At 40.8% G+C, this 23548-nt stretch overlaps 1 protein-coding gene across 1 annotated transcript in view; it reads left to right on the forward strand.

Moving 5' to 3' along the window:
* The window catches only part of LOC128705299 (uncharacterized), a gene marked incomplete at both ends in the record, with an annotated part of 44066 nt that overhangs the window by 10605 nt on the left and 9913 nt on the right, over positions 1 to 23548 (forward strand). Inside the window, one exon of the mRNA XM_070081322.1 lies at positions 7966 to 8132. Coding sequence (XP_069937423.1) covers positions 7966 to 8132 — 167 coding nt within the window. The remainder of the gene's footprint in view (positions 1 to 7965; positions 8133 to 23548) is intronic.

The raw sequence follows: 23548 nt of genomic DNA on the forward strand, positions 1-23548 counted from the left end.
CCTGATCCACTGCAGTGCCTTTCCTGTTATTCCTGCCTGGTCCTCCAGTTTTTGCACTAGTCTCATTAACAGAACTGTGTCAAAGGCCTTATTGCAGTCCAAGAAAATGCAGTCTACCCTTCTCCCCTCTCTCTCTTGTCTTACTGCTGTCACCTTGTAATAAACCTCCAGTAGGTTTGTGAGACAGGATTTCCCGTCCCTAAACCCATGTTGGCTGTTGTTGATAAGCTCATTCCTCTTCAGGTGCTTCATCACACTCTTCCTGATAATCTTCTACATGACTTTGCATACTCTGCATGTCAGTGACACTAGTCTGTAGTTTAATGTTTCGCGCCTGTCTTCTTTTTTTAAATATTGGGACTACATTTGGTGTCGTCCATACTCTGTTTCCATAGACGTGTTAAAGATTGTTGTTACACACAGCGCCTCTACTATCAGGACCCATGGAGAGATGTTATCCATTCCCATCGCCTTTGAGGCGTTTAGTTCGCTTAGCAGCCTCTTCACTTCTTCCTCGGTTGTATTTATTGTGTCCAACACTTGGTTGTGCACCCCACCTCTCCTTCTTTCTGGAGTTCCTTCTGTCTCCTCTATGAACGCTTCTCTGAATCTCATGTTGAGCTCCTCACATACTTCACGGTCTTTTCTTGTGAGCTCCCCTCCTTCCTTCCTCAACCTGATTACCTGGTCGTTGGCTGTTGTTCTCCTGATATGGCTGTACAGCATCTTCAGATCAGATTTTGCTTTCGCTTCTATGTCATTTTCATATTGTAGTTGGGCCTCTCTTCTTACCTGTGCATATTCAATTCTGGCTGTACGACTGCTCTCCTTATTCTCTTGGTCATTTGCCTTCTATATCTCTTCCATTCTCTGGCACACTTGGTTTTGGCTTCTCTACACCCTTGGGTGAACCATGGGCTCATCCTGGCTTTCTCGTTGTTTCTGTTACCTTTGGGCACAAACCTCTACTCAGCTTCATTGCATATCGTAGTCACATATTCCAGCATCTCGTTTACTGGCTTCCCTGCCGGTTCTCTGTCCCACTGAACCCCGTGCAGGAAATTCCTCCTGCCTGTGTAGTCCTCTCTCTTGTAGATTGGCTTCATTCTTCCTTCCCTTCCTGCTTCCCTCTCCACTTGTAACTCTGATCATGTAGTGATGACTGTGATCATGTAGTGGTGCCTGTACTCGCCTAGTTGCACTCACCTTGTTGTGATTGCAGGGGTCGAGTCATAACTTTTGGCCCCGCTTCTTCACTGGTCCCTCCTGGGTCACTCTTCCTGCTCCATGAGCTTTATCATACCTCTGTTATGGTGCCTGTGATCAAGTAGAGGTGACTGTGATCATGTGGATCACACTTTTGATCATGTAATGGTGCCTGTGATCATATAGTGGTGCCTATGATCATATGGTGCAGACTGATCAAGTGATAACTGTGATCATGTAGTGATGACTGTGATAACGTGATATTTTTTATAACAGTGATCGTGTAATTGCGACTATCATAATTTAGCAGTGACTATGTAGATTTAGTGGTGACTGTGATCATGTAGTGGTGACTATACTCACCAAGATGTGTTTACGAGGGTAGACACTCCTCTCCTAGAATGCTTTGACTGGAATCATTGATTTTTTTGGCATCATCTTCATTTATTCGCTAATGTCTTACCTCCAGCACTTCACCATGAAGTGAGACTAAAGAAATACTTCATTAATTAAACCTCCGATGGTACCTTTCTGTATCCAGGCTCCAACTGTGTCCCCTTAAACTAAGTAACCTCCAACATTCACTGCCCCCTACGTTAAGTCACATGGGATGACTAGAAAGTCCAGCATTGCTGGTTTGTCTCTCACTGTCTTCCAGGTTGTATCCCTGAAATTCTCACTCGTGAGGTTTTCCTTTCTTCCAGCAATTTAACTCACCACGTTTCCGCTCCCAGGTCTTACTTCCGTAACTTTCAAATTTCCCATGATCATTTGTTTTATATTGCCTTCGTGAGCTTTTCTAACTAATCCCAACTTTCTTCTCTGAAAGATTGTCTTGCCTTTAAGGTTTAAGTAAGAAAACTTCATGTTTTATTAAAACTTTTATTTAAACTTCTGACAATTACTCTGTGCTTCCCTAAGGTACTCTGATGTACTCTGATGTACTCTGATGTACTCTGATGTACTCTGATGTACTCTGATGTACTCTGATGTACTCTGATGTACTCTGATGTACTCTGATGTACTCTGATGTTTTTGCTCCGGTCTCTTGCTGAGTAAATATTTTTTTTAAGAAAATGCAGTTTACCCACCATTCTCTCACATCTGTTATTTTTTGTATAGAATACAATAGGTTAATAAAACAAGATTTTTCATATTTAAACTCTTGTTGGATATTGTTTATGTAATAACTTCTCTTCTTGTTTCTATCTCCTTCCTTTAAATAATCTTCATTATCTTGCATGGAATGAATGTTTGTGGAATTTGTCTTTAGTTCAATGTTTCTTGTCTGTCTCCTTTCTTAAATATACGGGGTACATTTTAGTCTTCTTGGACCTGTTTTCATTGACTTATTTATCTAAGCTGGTGGTTCTGACAGTGCTTTTGCTCACTTTTGCAGAGTCCATGGTGACACTGTCAGCTTCCATTACTGTTGATGTATCCAGTTGACTAAAACTTTCATCACCTCATCCATGTTGTGTGTGTTGTGTCCGGTTTCACAAGGCTTTTGGGTATTGCCCTTATATCCTCTTGAAAACTGCTCCAAATTGTTTAATCATCACCTCACAGACTTCCCAGATATTTCTAGTGAGCTCTGTTCCTTCCTTCTTCAGTCAAATAAACTAGTAATTTACTGTCTTCTTACTTCTGATGTGACTGAGAAACACTTTTAGTTCAAATATGCCCTTTGATGCTGTCATCTCTAAAATGTTCCTCAGCCTCTCTTTTCACATGTGACTATTCAAGTTTGGCTAATCTGCTCTCTTCTCTGTTCTTGTTACTCCTTTGTTATCGGTATGTTTACCAAGTTTTATGCTTATCTTTTTTTGCTTCTGTTGTTGAATTAAGCTTTGTCTTTGCCGTTTCCACCTCTTCCGAGCAAGAAATTCTCCTCTGCCTCCTGGCAGTTTCTTAATTGGTACTCTCACTAATTTTCCTTCGTATTCTCTTACCTGTATTCTGCATTCAGAAATTTTCTCGTTCTGTCTAGGTTCTCTCCTCTATGTGTTATCCATCTTACACGTGTCATCCCCCTTGTTATTCTTTCCTTTACATTTACTTCCAAAACGATTTTGGCGTTGAAGACTACATGGTCGCTTAAGCCTTGAAGATTTTCATATTGTTTCGATGTACTTACAGAAAATTCTAAGTCCAGTTTTGCTGCCTCACCTTCTCTCTTTCTCTTTCTTTGTCAAGGTTGGGAACCAAAGCAATCATAGTACTAGGGGGAGAGAGCACAACTTTGTAGTACCCACAGTCATTGGACAGGCTTCAAACACCTTTTATTGTACAGCAATAAAGGAATGGAACAGACTGCCTGCACATGTCAAAGCCAGTCATAGCATGAACCAGTTCAAGAAGAGTGCCAAAGGTGTCTGATGAATGTAGCTACAGAAAGGGAGGGGAATGATTTTCTATTTTTTAGCTAACATACGTGTAAATTTTACCTTATTCCTAGTAATGACCCTCGTATTGTAGATAGTCTTAATGACCCTCGGGTAGTAGATAGTCTTTTTAGTATGATGATAAGATGTTATCTTCATTGTAGAATAATAAGAAAATATTATAACCTTTATATTATAATAATAAGGTAAAAGGACCCCAATGGAAATAAGTCACTCTGTCTGACTTTCTTGTGTTATCCCAGGTTCTCTACACATATGCTGCTATGTATGATAATTCTATGTAACTGTATTTGTGTATACCTGAATAAATTTACTTACTTACTTACTAATTCCTTCTTTCTCTCTCTCTCTCTCTCTCTCTCTCTCTCTCTCTCTCTCTCTCTCTCTCTCTCTCTCTCTCTCTCTCTCTCTCTCTCTCTCTCTCTCTCCTAGGTTTCTTTGTTTCCAGTCCTGTATGTGGTCCTCATTTCTTCAGATCTGTTTCCTTAAGTGTACATAAGCTACTTTAATCTATTTTTTTGTGTGTTCTACATTTACTGTCTCGGTCTCCTACTGTTAGATGGTGGGTTGTATATTTCTGTAATTACTACTTTGGTTCCCCCGGTCTTAAATGAGCACATTATGAAGCCTTTTTCTTGAAATCTATTTATCGTGCTTGATTCTTCAAAGCAGTGTCTCTCCTCCTCCTCACGTATCACTTGTCAGTTTTTGTATCTGTGATGGCTGTAATGTCTGATGACTGTAATGTCGGCTATTTAGTCTTCAAACTCATCATTCATGTGTAATAATCTTTCTCTGTATGGCAACCTCACTCTGAACTTTCTTTTACCATACACTGGTTTGTGTTGTCTAATCTCTCAGCGTGTTGATAAACTGACAAGACTGGGAGAGGTAGAGCTGGGATTTGTACGAACATCACTACAGTGCAGAGGTTAAGGATGAGGTTTTAAATAGAGAACATGAAGGGGAAGGGGTTTAGGGATGAAGAGTGAAGAGTTGGCGTTAGTGCTGCTGCTGGGAAAAGTATGGACAGGTCTTGAGTTAGGCTCACTAAGTGGATGAGGTTCAATGAGGGAGGGTCTTCCTCCTGGCTTCTTGCCTGTCAGAATTTTATTTACATCCACGGCTCTTCCCTCTATGTTACTGACCAGTCCGAGTTTTCTTCAAGCTCATTTTCGGGAAAATAATACAGTTCTGAGATAAATGTGATCCTCTGAAAATTGCTTTCTTTCCAATCTCTTCCTTTCTTATACTATCGACGACCAGTAGGATTTTAAATAGCTCTTTGTCGCCTCTGTTTTTCTGGACCTCACTCAACCTCCTGTAGTTCATAGATAACCGGCGATTTCCTTCTTTCTTCCACTCATTGCCTTTCCCCGCAGACTTCTTTGTTTGCCTCCATTTCTCTTGCTGTCTTTCTATTCATTTCCTTAAACTCTTTACATTCTTTGCCGTTTCTGGATCCCTTTGCTACTACGTCCTTCATTATTTTTGCCCCTGTTATCCTTACCCCCATTTCTTCCATTGTCTCCCTCAGTTCTTTCTCCTCTTTCATCTTAAAGCTTTGGGAATAAATTCTTCTGCCATATTATCCCTATTTACAGGTTCTGCAACCTCTTTCGTTTGTCTGGTGAATACTGATTGCCACAATCCCCTACTGAAATGGAACCGAACTTATCTTCAAGCTTCTTCTTGGCTCTGTCTTTTTGCTGTCTGCTCTTTGTGATGAATGGTTTGAAAAAACCGACAAGTTGAAGATTGAGACACTTATGCAGCATATGGTAATCTTTATTCAGGAAACGTTTCGCCACACAGTGGCTTCATCAGTCCAATACAAAGAGGAAGGCGTAAGGAGAGGAGGAGAATGAGGTAATCAGTCCCTCAACCTGGAGTCGATGTGTTCAGTCCATCAATCTACAAGATTGATGGACTGAACACATCGACTCCAGGCTGAGGGACTGATTACCTCATTCTCCTCCTCTCCTTACGCCTTCCTCTTTGTATTGGACTGATGAAGCCACTGTGTGGCGAAACGTTTCCTGAATAAAGATTACCATATGCTGCATAAGTGTCTCAGTCTGCTCTTTGGTTCACTCTCTTGGCAGCGTGAACCATATCTTAGCTCTTAAGATATGTAAACAATCTGTTTCTACTACTGCACTGCGCACTTTTTCTTTCCTGACTACTATGAAGTTAAAAAGTATTTTCTGACACATATGATGTGTTTAGCTTCCAGCTTTGTATGCCTTGAGTGTTTCTAAAGCTGACTCTGTCCTCCATATCAGCTCCTCTCAGCATCTTCAGTGGGATAGTCATTTCATTCCTGTTCCTAGTTTATTCAAGTTTAACTCTAATTTCTCCTCATGGCTCATACAAAAGTGCAAGCCTTTGCACTTTTTTCCTAGCCTTTTATACATACATTATCAGAGGAGGGTTCGGTATTGGTGATGTGCCTGACAAGCCGTGTAGGGTCTTGAGTGCCATCTTGTTATGGTTCCTGATTGCTTCTTTGAATCTGCAACTCTTGCGTTAGCTGTGACCATTGTTCGGTTAATATGTGACTCAGGCGAAATTATACGCACCATCAGGAATTTGTATATCAGGGTGGTTCGCAGAATTTGTTTTCCAACCCTAGTTTGGAATGGATGTGTAAGTTGGGATGAACGTGATTTAGTGGTGATTGTGATCATGATGCTATGACTGACCATTTAGGGAGTGACTTATCAAGTTGTGATGACTAGAACATGTAGAGATGACTGTGATCTTATATAACGCTGGCGGTGTTTATGTTGTGCTGACTGTGATCTTAAAGTGGTAACAGTAATCATGTAATGATGATTAGTCATATTATAAACTGAGATCACTGGTGACTGTGATCATCTACTGGCGACTATGATGATGTAGGTCTTAATCTGATTAATTAATGATGACTGTGCTCATGTTTCGGTAATAGTGATCATGTTGTGGTGACAGTTACTATGTAAGGGAGACTGTATTAACCTGTTCCTCTTCAAGTATTTGTGGCTACAGGTCAAGTCTCAGTTCCTGGTCATGTCTTTTGACTGATTACTCCCAGGTTCATTAATCTTTTTGCCTACAATGCAATAAAGCTAACAGAATCCTTGGCTTCATAGCAAGAAGTATAAATAATAGAAGTCTTCAGGTTGTTCTTCAACTCTATATATCCTTGGTTAAGCTTCATTTAGATAATGCTGCACAGTTCTGGTCACCGTATTACAGAATGGATATAAATGCTCTGGAAAACGTACAAAGGAGGATGACGAAGTTGATCCCATGTATCAGAAATCTTCCCTATGTGGATAGACTGAGGGCCCTGAATCTGCACTCTCTCGAAATGCGTAGAATTAGGGGGGATATGATCGAGGTGTATAGATAGAAAACAGGAATAAATAAAAGGGATATAAATAGCGTGCTGAAAATTCAGATTCAGGAAGGATATTGGAAAGCACTGGTTTGGTAATAGAGTTGTGGATGAGTGGAACAAACTCCCGAGTACCGTCATAGACGCTAAAACGTTGTGTAGTTTTAAAAATAGGTTGGATAAATACATGAGTGGGTGTTGGTGGGTGTGAGTTGGACCTGACTAGCTTGTGCTACTAGGTCGGATGCCGTACTCCTTTCTTAAGTGACATGTCTGACCTCACTAGGTCAGGGCATTGGCTTAAGCCGGTGGTAGAAATGGAGCTGCTTCGCATTGGCCAGTAGGCCTGCCGCAGTGTTCCTTCTTTATGTTGTTATATTCATTCTTAATGGCGGTAGCCTCTATTACTTATTTTTTCAAGTCATTTTACTCTCTGTGAGATCTGTAGCTTAATGAATATTTCCCAACATCTTTGTGATTTTTCTGTGAGTTACGTAAAACTGTTTATCTCTGTCTATTGTATTATATCTTCTAAGTTTTTCATATGTTATGTTTCAATGAGTATTTATCTTCTAATGCCATTACGTTCAGTATTTTTGGCTCTTCGTTATCCATTACTAATAGTTCCCGGATAAACCTTTGTACGAACCTCTGCCGTTTCTCTAGTGTGTTGACAAGGTCGTCCATCATGCTACATGATAGATCTCGAATATGTTGTCAGTAGATTAGAGACTGTGATTATGTAGTAATGAACGTGATGTTGTATATGTAAGTTATCACTTACAAAAGCTAAGTTCAACTGTATTTTGAACTCTACGTTAGCATATTTTTTTTTCCTTTTCAAATTATTTACTAAGATTTTTACCGGCTTATGTAGCGGCCAACGAGCTGACTTTTTCTGCACACTTGTTATTGCTTCTTCCTAACTCGTCTTTCTTTTCCACTGTTAATAAATGGTCTGTGTTCCTTCAGACGTGCGCGGTTTGTAAAGAGTGAGTCTGGACCTTCCGGAGACGGTGCCACTGCCACCAGGGGACCTAAATACCCTCACTCATTAGCTGAGCTACAGAACCACCGTAATGACAGCCAGGAGCAGCTCTCTCCTGCAGCTAAAGCCAAACAAGAGGAGGCCTACACTGGTAAGTCGGCTTTTAAATTATACTTGCCACCTCATAGGCGAAGATTCACATTCCTTTTCTCCTGATGATTATAAGTAGAATAAAAAAAACATTTTGTCGTTTAAAAACTATATGTTTGTGAGACTGGTGTGCGGCATGATGACACTGTAATTAATCGTAATTTTGTTTAATAAATATTTTATTTTGTTAATTACGCATTTCGTTTTTAGTGTGACCGTGTCTAACATTTTTAATATTTTATGTATAGTGTTAGTGACTGATAAATACTGAGTGGCTCTGATATAATATTTTCTGTTTGAACTAATTCTGGTGCCAAAACTTATATAATATTTCTAAAATAATTATGCAACGTTCAAGCATATATTTATCAATTAGATTAAGAAAAACAAGGAAATATTCGAAACAATTGGCATTCACTGCCAATATATATATATATATATATATATATATATATATATATATATATATATATATATATATATATATATATATATATATATAAGGAATTCGCAAGAGCAGGCGAAATATATACAAACACTGATCTCTGCTGAAGGAGACTCGAACCTACGAACCTTGGAACAAGGTACGCAGTGCTTTACCAATCTACCTACAATTGGATTCCAAGGTATTGGTCCAGGGTAGATTTGTAAAGCACTGCGTACCTTATTCCAAGGTTCGTAGGTTCGAGTCTCCTTCAGCCAGAGATCAGTGTTTATATATATATATATATATATATATATATATATATATATATATATATATATATATATATATATATATATATATATATATATATATATATATAATGGGGTCCACCTCTAGTGCAAATTGGGGGATCCATAGCTTCGAAGTGGATAAAAAGGCTTCAAGGAAAAATATTTGGATTTCTTCCTGAAGCCTTTTGAATATTCCACTTCCCCTACCACCCCATCTTTTTATATTTTTTTTTTTACTAATAGGAATATTTTATTACATAATATGGTACAGAAGATCCAAGAGATACACTATTGATATAAAGGTGGCACATACGGTACATGTTGTTACGTGTGTATCACCGATTATAAGGCGAAAATCTCATCCAGCTCCTCAGAGCTGGGGCGTGTGCCCAAAATACAGCAGGCATTACCCCTTTGAACAGCCGCACTGAGCCGCTGGAACAGAAAACTAGCTGCCCTGGGATCCCTAGTTACCCTGATGAGTCTTTTTCCCAGCTCCTTGAGGAATTTAGATGCACTCTTTCCCCATGAGCCAAGGGTCTCTGAGCCTATGGGAACAAAAATATAATGATGGGCAAGTTCTCCATATTTTCTAGACTTTTGGGACTCCCTGAAGCTGGCAGCTGCCCCTCCTTCCTCCCTGGTGTATTGGAGATAGGTATCAGCCAAGGTAAATGCACATGTATAGTCCCACACCACCTGCTTCCCATCTGTCCAGGCTTGAAGGGTGATACCATCTGGACACTTCTGGCTGCCATCAGATCTGCATAGTTGGGGTGGCTCCCTTACTGCTGGGCATCCAGCTGTTGTGATGCTCCTCTTGATAATGTTATTAACCTCCTCATGTCTTGCAATCTTTCCCTCGGATTTACGGCACACAAGACCATGGTACCCGAATCGGTCTGCTGCTTCACTGCCACAAATACACCTGTGTTCGGCGAGAATAGGGGCGGCAAGTCGAAGGGCAACACCGATGCGAATGGTCTGCGGGTCGAGACGTGTGCCAAGGCTGGAGTTGGGAACAGCCAACAGAAAGTCCCCAGCATGAGGGGCTCTCACTGCCAGGAGGCGAGCTCTATCCTTCCCTGACACACTCTGAAGCATTGATGAGGCAATATTTTCCACTATTGGACCATCCCAGTGCGATTGTTTGTAGTTGTTGGGGGGAGCAGGTCTGGCTCCAGAGCCCCTTAGATTATCCCAGATCATTGCTCCATCAATGAATTTTTGGTCCTGGACTCCTATCTTGTCCCTAAGATGTTCAGGGAGAATCGCTGCTACAAGCTCTCTGGATGCAATACACGAGGACAGAAAAGCAGGTAACGCAATCTGTGATGACTTGCGGACACCAATGCCTCCTAGTCTGACTGGAAGTGTAGCTTGGTTCCACTGCCCGTCTTCTAGAGTAAGGTTAAGTACTTTCGTAAAAATCTGCCTCAGAATACTGTCATATTCGTGCAGTATAGGGTTATCATATGAAGGTGCACAACTTAGGAAATATGTCAACCTGGGCATATATATATATATATATATATATATATATATATATATATATATATATATATATATATATATATATATATATATATATATATATATATATATATATATATATATATATGCATATATGACTGTGAAACAGAAACCTGTAACTGTTTTGCATGATGGTAGGATTGCTGGTTTCTTTTTCTGTCTCATAAACACGCTAGATAACAGGGATATCTTGCTACTCCTACTTACACTTTGGTCACACTTGACAGACACGCACATGCATATATATATACATACATATAGGTTTTTCTCCTTTTTCTAAATAGCTCTTGTTCTTCTGTATTCTCCTATTGTCTATGAGGAAGTGGAAAAGAATCTTTCCTCCGTAAGCCATGCGTGTCGTATGAGGCGACTAAAATGCCGGGAGCAATGGGCTAGTAACCCCTTCTCCTGTAGACACTTACTAAAAAAGAGAAGAAGAAAAACTTTATAAAACTGGGATGCTTAAATGTGCGTGGATGTAGTGCGGATGACAAGAAACAGATGATTGCTGATGTTATGAATGAAAAGAAGTTGGATGTCCTGGCCCTAAGCAAAACAAAGCTGAAAGGGGTAGGAGAGTTTCAGTGGGGGGAAATAAATGGGATTAAATCTGGAGTATCTGAGAGAGTTAGAGCAAAGGAAGGGGTAGCAGTAATGTTAAATGATCAGTTATGGAAGGAGAAAAGAGAATATGAATGTGTAAATTCAAGAATTATGTGGATTAAAGTAAAGGTTGGATGCGAGAAGTGGGTCATAATAAGCGTGTATGCACCTGGAGAAGAGAGGAACGCAGAGGAGAGAGAGAGATTTTGGGAGATGTTAAGTGAATGTATAGGAGCCTTTGAACCAAGTGAGAGAGTAATTGTGGTAGGGGACCTGAATGCTAAAGTGGGAGAAACTTTTAGAGAGGGTGTGGTAGGTAAGTTTGGGGTGCCAGGTGTAAATGATAATGGGAGCCCTTTGATTGAACTTTGTATAGAAAGGGGTTTAGTTATAGGTAATACATATTTTAAGAAAAAGAGGATAAATAAGTATACAAGGTATGATGTAGGGCGAAATGACAGTAGTTTGTTGGATTATGTATTAGTAGATAAAAGACTGTTGAGTAGACTTCAGGATGTACATGTTTATAGAGGGGCCACAGATATATCAGATCACTTTCTAGTTGTAGCTACACTGAGAGTAAAAGGTAGATGGGATACAAGGAGAATAGAAGCATCAGGGAAGAGAGAGGTGAAGGTTTATAAACTAAAAGAGGAGGCACTTAGGGTAAGATATAAACAGCTATTGGAGGATAGATGGGCTAATGAGAGCATAGGCAATGGGGTCGAAGAGGTATGGGGAAGGTTTAAAAATGTAGTGTTAGAGTGTTCAGCAGAAGTTTGTGGTTACAGGAAAGTGGGTGCGGGAGGGAAGAGGAGCGATTGGTGGAATGATGATGTAAAGAGAGTAGTAAGGGAGAAAAAGTTAGCATATGAGAAGTTTTTACAAAGTAGAAGTGATGCAAGGAGGGAAGAGTATATGGAGAAAAAGAGAGAGGTTAAGAGAGTGGTGAAGCAATGTAAAAAGAGAGCAAATGAGAGAGTGGGTGAGATGTTATCAACAAATTTTGTTGAAAATAAGAAAAAGTTTTGGAGTGAGATTAACAAGTTAAGAAAGCCTAGAGAACAAATGGATTTGTCAGTTAAAAATAGGAGAGGAGAGTTATTAAATGGAGAGTTAGAGGTATTGGGAAGATGGAGGGAATATTTTGAGGAATTGTTAAATGTTGATGAAGATAGGGAACCTGTGATTGCGTGTATAGGACAAGGAGGAATAACATCTTGTAGGAGTGAGGAAGAGCCAGTTGTGAGTGTGGGGGAAGTTCGTGAGGCAGTAGGTAAAATGAAAAGGGGTAAGGCAGTCGGGATTGATGGGATAAAGATAGAAATGTTAAAAGCAGGTGGGGATATAGTTTTGGAGTGGTTGGTGCAATTATTTAATAAATGTATGGAAGAGGGTAAGGTACCTAGGGATTGGCAGAGAGCATGCATAGTTCCTTTGTATAAAGGCAAAGGGGATAAAAGAGAGTGCAAAAATTATAGGGGGATAAGTCTGCTGAGTATACCTGGTAAAGTGTATGGTAGAATTATTATTGAAAGAATTAAGAGTAAGACGGAGAATAGGATAGCAGATGAACAAGGAGGCTTTAGGAAAGGTAGGGGGTGTGTGGACCAGGTGTTTGCAGTGAAACATATAAGTGAACAGTATTTAGATAAGGCTAAAGAGGTCTTTGTGGCATTTATGGATTTGGAAAAGGCGTATGACAGGGTGGATAGAGGGGCAATGTGGCAGATGTTGCAAGTGTATGGTGTAGGAGGTAGGTTACTGAAAGCAGTGAAGAGTTTTTACGAGGATAGTGAGGCTCAAGTTAGAGTATGTAGGAAAGAGGGAAATTATTTCCCAGTAAAAGTAGGCCTTAGACAAGGATGTGTGATGTCACCGTGGTTGTTTAATATATTTATAGATGGGGTTGTAAGAGAAGTAAATGCGAGGGTCTTGACAAGAGGCGTGGAGTTTAAAGATAAAGAATCACACACAAAGTGGGAGTTGTCACAGCTGCTCTTTGCTGATGACACTGTGCTCTTGGGAGATTCTGAAGAGAAGTTGCAGAGATTGGTGGATGAATTTGGTAGGGTGTGCAAAAGAAGAAAATTAAAGATGAATACAGGAAAGAGTAAGGTTATGAGGATAACAAAAAGATTAGGTGATGAAAGATTGAATATCAGATTGGAGGGAGAGAGTATGGAGGAGGTGAATGTATTCAGATATTTGGGAGTGGACGTGTCAGCGGATGGGTCTATGAAAGATGAGGTGAATCATAGAATTGATGAGGGAAAAAGAGTGAGTGGTGCACTTAGGAGTCTGTGGAGACAAAGAACTTTGTCCTTGGAGGCAAAGAGGGGAATGTATGAGAGTATAGTTTTACCAACGCTCTTATATGGGTGAGAAGCATGGGTGATGAATGTTGCAGCGAGGAGAAGGCTGGAGGCAGTGGAGATGTCATGTCTGAGGGCAATGTGTGGTGTGAATATAATGCAGAGAATTCGTAGTTTGGAAGTTAGGAGGAGGTGCGGGATTACCAAAACTGTTGTCCAGAGGGCTGAGGAGGGGTTGTTGAGGTGGTTCGGACATGTTGAGAGAATGGAGCGAAACAGAATAACTTCAAGAGTGTATCAGTCTGTAGTGGAAGGAAGGCGGGGTAGGGGTCGGCCTAGGAAAGGTTGGAGGGAGGGGGTAAAGGAGGTTTTGTGTGCGAGGGGCTTGGACTTCCAGCAGGCATGCGTGAGCGTGTTTGATAGGAGTGAATGGAGACAAATGGTTTTTAATACATGACGTGCTGTTGGAGTGTGAGCAAAGTAACATTTATGAAGGGGTTCAGGGAAACCGGCAGGCCGGACTTGAGTCCTGGAGATGGGAAGTACAGTGCCTGCACTCTGAAGGAGGGGTGTAAATGTTCCAGTTTAAAAACTGTAGTGTAAAACACCCTTCTGGCAAGACAGTGATGGTGTGAATGATGGTGAAAGTTTTTCTTTTTCGGGCCACCCTGCCTTGGTGGGAATTGGCCAGTGTGATAATAAATATATATATATATATATATATATATATATATATATATATATATATATATATATATATATATATATATATATATATATATATATATATATATATATATATATATATGCAATAAGATCACAGTAAACAGGTGATTTCAGAATATGCAAAACAACCACTCTGAAAGAATAGAGAAATTCCAAGCGCTTTCGTGACTACTCACAATATAACATTGATAATGTGAGTAGTCACGAAAGCGCTTGGAATTTCTCTATTCTTTCAGAGTGGGTGTTTTGCATATAGATATATATATATATATATATATATATATATATATATATATATATATATATATATATATATATATATATATATATATATATATTGTACCCACGATCGAGTGGTATTGATCAATAACAACACTGCAACTCGCCGAAGAGTTGAGTGTTGTTATTGTTCAATACCACTCATGGTGAGCGAAAACTCATGACGCTCTAGTCCACGGAACCACACAATCCTCAAGAATGATGCACCCATCCAAGCTAGGTGTTATACCCGTCATCTGAGGACATACGATGGTGTGGATGCTTCTGAGCTAATTTTATTCTACTCCCCATTTGGTGTACTAGCCCAACGAGAAGTATTTTATATTATTGTAATCACGAACAAGTGGTATTTATTCGAAACTATGTTGTTGTAGCCCCAAAACGCTGACGGATGTGTCTATAAGATTCCTTGTAAGATATGTGATAAAGTTTATTATGATCAAACTGGTTAAAGTCTCAAACTAAGAATAAAACAACATAAATATAGCATTAGAACTGGACAAGATTTTAATTCTATATTTATTCATGTGAGAGATTTTAACCATCCAATTCATTTTCGAAAGGTTGAGAAAGTTGTATCAAGCAAGATCATGGTCGACAGGAATATAATTGTATCATCCTTCAGAAAAATCAGTTTCAAAAATATGAATATTTCTTTTGGTTTATATAAATTTGATTAATTTATAATTAATAAAATTTAGGAAGAGTTTAATAATACATTAGACAAGTAAAAAACATTGTCCTCAGACATGACATCTCCACTGCCTCCCGCCTTCTCCTCGCTGCAACATTCATCACCCATGCTTCACACCCATATAAGAGCGTTGGTAAAACTATACTCTCATACATTCCCCTCTTTGCCTCCAAGGACAAAGTTCTTTGTCTCCACAGACTCCTAAGTGCACCACTCACCCTTTTCCCTCATCAATTCTATGATTCACTTCATCTTTCATAGACCCATCCGCTGACACGTTCACTCCCAAATATCTGAATACATTCACCTCCTCCATACTCTCTCCCTCCAATCTGATATCCAATCTTTCATCACCTAATCTTTTTGTTATCCTCATAACCTTACCCTTTCCTGTATTCACTTTTAATTTTCTTCTTTTGCACACCCTACAAATTCATCCACCAATCTCTGCAACTTCTCTTCAGAATCTCCCAAGAGCACGGTGTCATCAGCAAAGAGCAACTGTGGCAACTCCCACTTTATTTGTGATTCTTTATCTTATTTATATATATATATATATATATATATATATATATATATATATATATATATATATATATATATATATATATATATATATATATATATATATATAATAGGATGGGGTCCACCTCTGGTGTAAATTGTGGGATCCATAGCCTCGGAGAAGTGGATAAAAAGGCTTCAAGGAAGAATATTTGGATTTCTTCCTGAAGCCATTTGAATATTCCACTTCCCCTACCACCCCATCTTTTAAACTATTTTTTTTTACCAATAGGAATATTTTATTACATAATATGGCACAGAAGATTTAAGAGATACATTGTTGATATAAAGGTGGCATATACGGTACATGTTGTTACGTGTGTATCACCGATTATAAGGCGAAAATCTCATCCAGCTCCTCAGAGCTGGGGCGTGTGCCCAAAATGCAGCATGCATTACCCCTTTGAACAGCCGCACTGAGCCGCTGGAACAGAAAACTAGCTGCCCTGGGATCCCTAGTTACCCTGATGAGTCTTTTTCCCAGCTCCTTAAGGAAATTAGATGCACTCTTTCCCCATGAGCCAAGGGTCTCTGAGCCTATGGGAACAAACATATAATGATGGGCAAGTTCTCCATATTTTCTAGACTTTTGGGACTCCCTAAAGCTGGCAGCTGCCCCTCCTTCCTCCCTGGTGTATTGGAGATAGGTATCAGCCAAGGTAGATGCACATGTATAGTCCCACACCACCTGCTTCCCATCTGTTCAGGCTTGAAGGGTGATACCATCTGGACGCTTCTGGCTGCCATCAGATCTGCATAGTTGGGGTGGCTCCCTTACTGCTGGGCATCCAGCTGTTGTGAGGCTCCTCTTGATAATGTTATTAACCTCCTCATGTCTTGCACTCTTTCCCTCGGATTTACGGCACACAAGACCATGGTACCCGAATCGGTCTGCTGATTCACTGCCACAAATACACCTGTGTTCTGCGAGAATAGGGGCGGCAAGTCGAGGGGCAACACCGATGCGGATGGTCTGTGGGTCGAGGCGTGTGCCAAGGCTGGAGTTGGGAACAGCCAACAGAAAGTCCCCAGCATGAGGGGCTCTCACTGCCAGCAGGCGGGCTCTATCCTTCCCTGACACACTCTGAAGCATCGTTGAGGCTATATTTTCCACTATTGGACCATCCCAGTGCGATTGTTTGTAGTTGTTGGGGGGAGCAGGTCTGGTTTCTGAGCCCGTTAGATTATCCCAGATCATTGCTCCGTCAATGAATTTTTGGTCCTGGGCTCCAATCTTGTCCCTAAGATGTTCAGGGAGAATCGCTGCTACAAGCTCTCTGGATGCAATACACGAGGACAGAAAAGCAGGTAACGCAATCTGTGATGACTTGCGGACACCAATGCCTCCTAGTCTGACTGGAAGTGTAGCTTGGTTCCACTGCCCGTCTTCTAGAGTAAGGTTAAGTACTTTCGTAAAAATCTGCCTCAGAATACTGTCATATTCGTGCAGTATAGGGTTATCATATGAACGTGCACATCTTAGGAAATATGTCAACCTGGGCAGACTCAAGCACTTTGTGAGAAGGTACAAGGCATCGTGGGTGTCCAGATTGAATATTCGTTGTTCCATTCTCCTTAACTCTTCCAATTTCTTCCTGAGAATTGTGTCAATGGCATTGCTTCCCAGAGGTGCTCCTAGCAAGACATTATTTGTGGGGGCAATGACTGCTGCTCCTGGTAGTTTTGATCTCACTGCATTTATCACTTGTTGACTGACTGAGATGATTTCACATTTGGATGGATTCAGGATGAGACCCATTTCCTGTCCCCGTGTCATTACCTGTGTAAGGTCATGTAGGAGGGACTCCTTTGTACCTGCTAGTGTGCCATCATCTAGGAACCAGATGTTTAGCTCGCTGGTCAGTCTGACTGTGATTTCCCTAACTGCAATACAGAAGAGAAATGGTGCAAGAGGATCTCCTTGTTGGACACCCTCCGATGATGTGATTTCATGCTCTCCAAAGAGAAGCATTGATTCCTTGCTATACCCAGCTGAAACAAAAGGGAAGAGACCAGGGAAATGTTCTTGTACTGCTGCTAATACCACGTCTCTTTTCAGGAGATTGAACGCATTCTTGAAATCTAATTTTACCACTGCATTGTCCTCAGACAGGTTGTTGATATATGCCCTTGTTGCATGAATCGCTGCTTCACTTTCTTTAGAGACCCCAAAGCCAAGCTGGTTTGGTTGAAGCATCATGGCTGCCTGTCCACGAATACTTCGGACAGCAGCTTTGGATACGAGGCGGCGTAACGTGTTGCCTACTGCAATTGGCCGAATTCCTCCATCCTTCTTTTTAAGTGCACAAAGTGTTGCACCAAAAAAAAAAGGTCTAATTTCATCAGGAATCAGACCAGCCAAGGAATTGTTGACGAACCTTGTGATCTCTGAAAGCAGTGTCTCTGCAATTTCCCCAATAACTGGATTAACCATTTCCTTTAAATGCTGTGGCCTTATTCCAGTGTAACCCCCAGCAGAGCCAGATGGGAACGACATTATTGCTTTGTAAATGTCTGAGTCTTCCACAATCAATGGTTCCATAGTGGGGACAGAGGTGTTGGAACTGTTGGTGCCACTGGTTTCCCTGGCAGGGTGCTTTCCTCTAAGTGCTTCAGCCGTGTCAGCATCCCTGAGAGCAACTGTATCTTCACTGGTAATAATTCTGATTGCCCCCACTGTGTTGCCCTCTTCAATTTTCTTGCTCACCTGGACTCTGACTTTTTCACTGTCAGTAGAGTGAGTGGGGGTTCTGCCTCTCCCTTTTTTGTGTTGACGGGGAAGGTGAATGAGGTTATCAACTCTAGGAAAATCTCTTAAGGATTTAATTATCATTGAGGCTAGCCTCTTTCCCCTTCTTTCCGGCACAGCTAAGCAGACATTGCCAAAACGTAGCAAGTTGTGCCATGCCTTGATGGTTGGTGGAGCATTTAAGATAGTGAAACCCTCGTTTACTTTTTTCAGGAGGTCTGTAAGTTTCCCAGCTGCGTGTGGACGGGCTGCTTTGGGAATAAGATAAGATAAGATAAGATAAGATTTCGTTCGGATTTTTAACCCCGGAGGGTTAGCCACCCAGGATAACCCAAGAAAGTCAGTGCGTCATCGAGGACTGTCTAACTTATTTCCATTGGGGTCCTTAATCTTGTCCCCCAGGATGCGACCCACACCAGTCGACTAACACCCAGGTACCTATTTGCTGCTAGGTGAACAGGACAACAGGTGTAAGGAAACGTGTCGAAATGTTTCCACCCGCCGGGAATCGAACCCGGGCCCTCCGTGTGTGAAGCGGGAGCTTTAGCCACCAGGCCACCGGGCCACCGTGAGTGTCCTCGTACCTGTTGCTTTGATTGCTTCTAAGAGATTGTCTGATGAGATAAAATCTGTTGGAGTGGGTTCAGGTGCCTGAGGTGGCTCTGGAGCATCACTTTCCACAGGAGGACATCCTGAACAAGGGCAACTACCGTGTTTGCGGAGGAAACCATTAGAGTTGAGACAACAAAGCTGTAAGCATGACCGACACTTGCCTCTCCTAGTATTGCCAACCGTGCCATTTCCCTGGCTGCTTGCTTCCTCCTGGTTGGCATCCATCTGCTAGACTAGACAATAGGAGTGGAATATGACATGCTGGGTGGGTATGGTGCGTGGAAGGTAGTGAACTTGACCGTGGTGGCCTGGTGGAGTTTGAGGGGCCGGGAGGGGAAGGGGAAAACTTCCCTTGGGAATTAGGTGGGGGAGGCGCAGGTTGAGTGGGGTTATCCCGGGAAGTACAATACACATGGACTTGCGCACTATATATTGTTCACACTGTCTTACAATACACAATAACTTTATTTGTTTCCCATGTACACTATGAACAATGTGGGTATGGACACTGCTGAACCAATGTGTTCACTCACCATCCAGTTACACATCCCACCTCTTCCACCCACCCCCGTGACGTGGGGGTGGATGCACTGACTGGTCACTCCCTCGTTAACATTAATTTCACATTGTTTTTCCATAACATATGCCTCTAAAAAGTCCATGCATCGACACAATCATTTCCACGTTAACTGGAAGCATGGTGTATGGTGCTGGATATACATGTTTTTATAAGAGCTTTTCGAGGTTTGTATGTACGATATATATATATATATATATATATATATATATATATATATATATATATATATATATATATATATATATATATATATATATATATATATATATATATATATATATATATATATAATGTCGTGCTGAATAGGTGAAACTAGTCAATTAGCAAGAACTCATTTGAAATTAAATCCATTCTAAAATTTTCTCTACAATGATGCTAATATAAAAATTAATGATTTTGTACTAAAATATATTTGACATAAGTTTACAATAATTTAATAATAAACAAACACAATGAAATATATATTTTTTGGTCAAGTTCAAAATGATTTTTGCGAAATTACTGCATACATAGAAGAGCGTTACTATTTATGCCAAAATCCCAAGCTTTACCTATTTGGTACGATATATATATCGAAGGAGGGAATATTTTGAGGAATTGTTAAATGTTGATGAAGATAGGGAAGCTGTGATTTCGTGTATATGGCAAGTAGAAATAACATCTTGTAGGAGTGAGGAGCAGCGAGTTGTGAGGCAGTGGGTAGAATGAAAGAGGGTAAAGCAGCTGGGATTGATGGGATAAAGTTAGAAATGTTAAAAGCTGGTGGGGATATAGTTTTTTAGGGGTTGGTACTTTTATTTAATAAATGTATGGAAGAGGGTAAGGTACCTAGGGATTGGCAGAGAGCATGCATAGTTCCTTTGTATAAAGGCAAAGGGGACAAAAGACAGTGCAAAAATTATAGGGGTGTAAGTCTGTTGAGTATACCTGGTAAATTTAATGGTAGCTGTTGTTTAAAGAATTGAGAGTAAGACGAAGAGTAGGATAGGCGATAAACAAGGAGGCTTTAGAAAGGGTAGGGGACGTGTAGACCAAGTGTTTACAGCGAAACATATAGGTGAACAGTATTTAGATAAGGGTTAAGAGATTTTTGTGGTAATTATTGATTTGGTAAAGGCGTATGACAGGGTGGATAGGGGGGCAATGCGGCAGATGTTGCAGATGTATGGTATAGGAGTAAAGATACTGAAAGTAGTGAAAAGCTTTTACGAGAATAGTGAGGCTCCGGTTAGAGTATGTAGGAAAGAGGGAGAGTATTTCCTAAGGTGAGTGATGTCACCATGGTTGTTCAATATATTTATAGATGGGGATGTTAGCAAGAGGTTTGGGTTTAAAAGATAAGGAATCTAACTCAAAGTGCGAGTTGTCACAGTTACTCTTTGCTGATGCTACTGTACTTTTGGGAGATTCTGAAGAGAAGTTGCAGAGGTTGGTGGATGAGTTTGGTAGGGTATGTAATAGAAGAAAATTGAAAGTGAATACAGGAAAGAATAAGGCGATGAGGATTTTTATTTGTTTTTATTATCACACTGGCCGATTCCCACCAAGGCAGGGCGGCCCGAAAAAGAAAAACTTTCACCATCATTCACTCCATCACTGTCTTGCCAGAAGGGCGCTTTACACTACAGGTTTTAAACTGCAACATTATCACCCCTCCTTCAGAGTGCAGGCACTCTACTTCCCATCTCCAGGACTCAAGTCCGGCCTCCCGGTTTCCCTGAACCCCTTCATAAATGTTACTTTGCTCACACTCCAACAGCACGTCAAGTATTAAAAACCATTTGTCTCCATTCACTCCTATCAAACACGCTCATGCATGCCCACTGGAAGTCCAAGCACCTAGCACACAAAACCTCCTTTACCCCCTCGTTCCAACCTATCCTAGGCCGACCCCTACCCCGCCTTCCATTCTCTCTACATGCCCGAACCACCTCAACAACCCTTCCTCAGTCCTCTGGACAACAGTTTTGGCAATCCCGCACCTCCTCCTAACTTCCAAACTACGAATTCTCTGCATTATATTCACACCACACATTGCCCTCAGACATGACATCTCCACTGCCTCCAGCCTTCTCCTCGCTGCAACATTCATCACCCATGCTTCACACCCATATAAGAGCGTTGGTAAAACTATACTCTCATACATTCCCCTCTTTGCCTCCAAGGACAAAGTTCTTTGTCTCTACAGACTCCTAAGTGCACCGCTCACCCTTTTCCCCTCATCAATTCTATGATTCACCTCATCTTTCATAGATCCACCCGCTGACATGTCCACTCCCAAATATCTGAATACATTCACCTCCTCCATACTTTCTCCCTCCAATTTGATATCCAATCTTTCATCACCTAATCTTTTTGTTATCCTCATAACCTTACTCTTTCCTGTATTCACTTTCAATTTTCTTCTTTTACATACCCTACCAAATTCATCCTCCAACCTCTGCAACTTCTCTCAGAATCACCCAAGAGCACAGTGTCATCAGCAAAGAGCAATTGTGAAAACTCCCACTTTATGTTAGATTCTTTAACTTTTAAACCCACACCTCTTGCCAAGACCCTCGCATTTACTTCTCTTACAACTCCATCTATATATATATTGAACAACCACGGTGACATCACACATCCTTGTCGAAGGCCTACTTTTACTGGGAAATAATCTCCCTCTTTCCTACATACTCAACTTGAGCCTCACTATCCTCGTAAAAACTCTTCACTGCTTTCAGTAACCTACCTCCTACACCATACACCTGCAACATCTGCCACATTGCCCCCCTATCCACCCTGTCATACGCTTTCCCAAATCCATAAATGCCACAAAAACCTCTTTAGCCTTATCTAAATACTGTTCACTTATATGTTTCACTGTAAACACCTGGTCCACACGCCCCCTACCTTTCCTAAAGCCTCCTTGTTCATCTGCTATCCTATTCTCCGTCTTACTCTTAATTCTTTCAATAATAACTCTACCATACACTTTACCAGGTATACTCAACAGACTTATCCCCCTATATTTTTTGCACTCTCTTTTGTCCCCTTTGTCTTTACACAAAGGAACTATGCATGCTCTCTGCCAATCCCTAGGTACCTTACCCTCTTCCATACATTTATTAAATAATTGCACCAACCACTCCAAAACTATATCCCCACCTGCTTTTAACATTTCTATCTTTATCCCATCAATCCCGGCTGCCTTACCCCCTTTCATTTTACCTACTGCCTCACGAACTTCCCCCACACTCACAACTGGCTCTTCCTCACTCCTACTAGATGTTATTCCTCCTTGCCCTATACACGAAATCACAGCTTCCCTATCTTCATCAACATTCAACAATTCCTCAAAATATTCCCTCCATCTTCCCAATACCTCTAACTCCCCATTCAATAACTCTCCTCTCCTATTTTTAAATGACAAATCCATTTGTTCTCTAGGCTTCCTTAACTTCTTAATCTCACTCCAAAACTTTTTCTTATTTTCAACAAAATTTGTTGATAACATCTCACCCACTCTCTCATTTGCTCTCCTTTTACATTACTTCACCACTCTCTTAACCTCTCTCTTTTTCTCCATATACTCTTCCCTCCTTGCATCACTTCTACTTTGTAAAAGACTTCTCATATGCTAACTTTTTCTCCCTTACTACTCTCTTTACATCATCATTTCACCAATCGCTCCTCTTCCCTCCCTCACCCACTTTCATGTAACCACAAACTTCTGCTGAACACTCTAACACTACATTTTTAAACCTACCCCATACCTCTTCGACCCCATTGCCTATGCCCTCATTAGCCCATCTATCCTTCAATAGTTGTTTATATCTTAGCCTAACTGCCTGCTCTTTTAGTTTATAAACCTTCACCTCTCTCTTCCCTGATGCTCCTATTCTCCTTGTATCCCATCTACCTTTTACTCTCAGTGTAGCTACAACTAGAAAGTGATCTGATATATCTGTGGCCCCTCTATAAACATGTACATCCTGAAGTCTACTCAACAGTCTTTTATCTACCAATACATAATCCAACAAACTACTGTCATTTCGCCCTACAT

Source organism: Cherax quadricarinatus, unplaced genomic scaffold (genome assembly GCF_038502225.1).
Source record: "Cherax quadricarinatus isolate ZL_2023a unplaced genomic scaffold, ASM3850222v1 Contig2324, whole genome shotgun sequence".
Lineage (NCBI taxonomy): Eukaryota > Metazoa > Arthropoda > Malacostraca > Decapoda > Parastacidae > Cherax > Cherax quadricarinatus.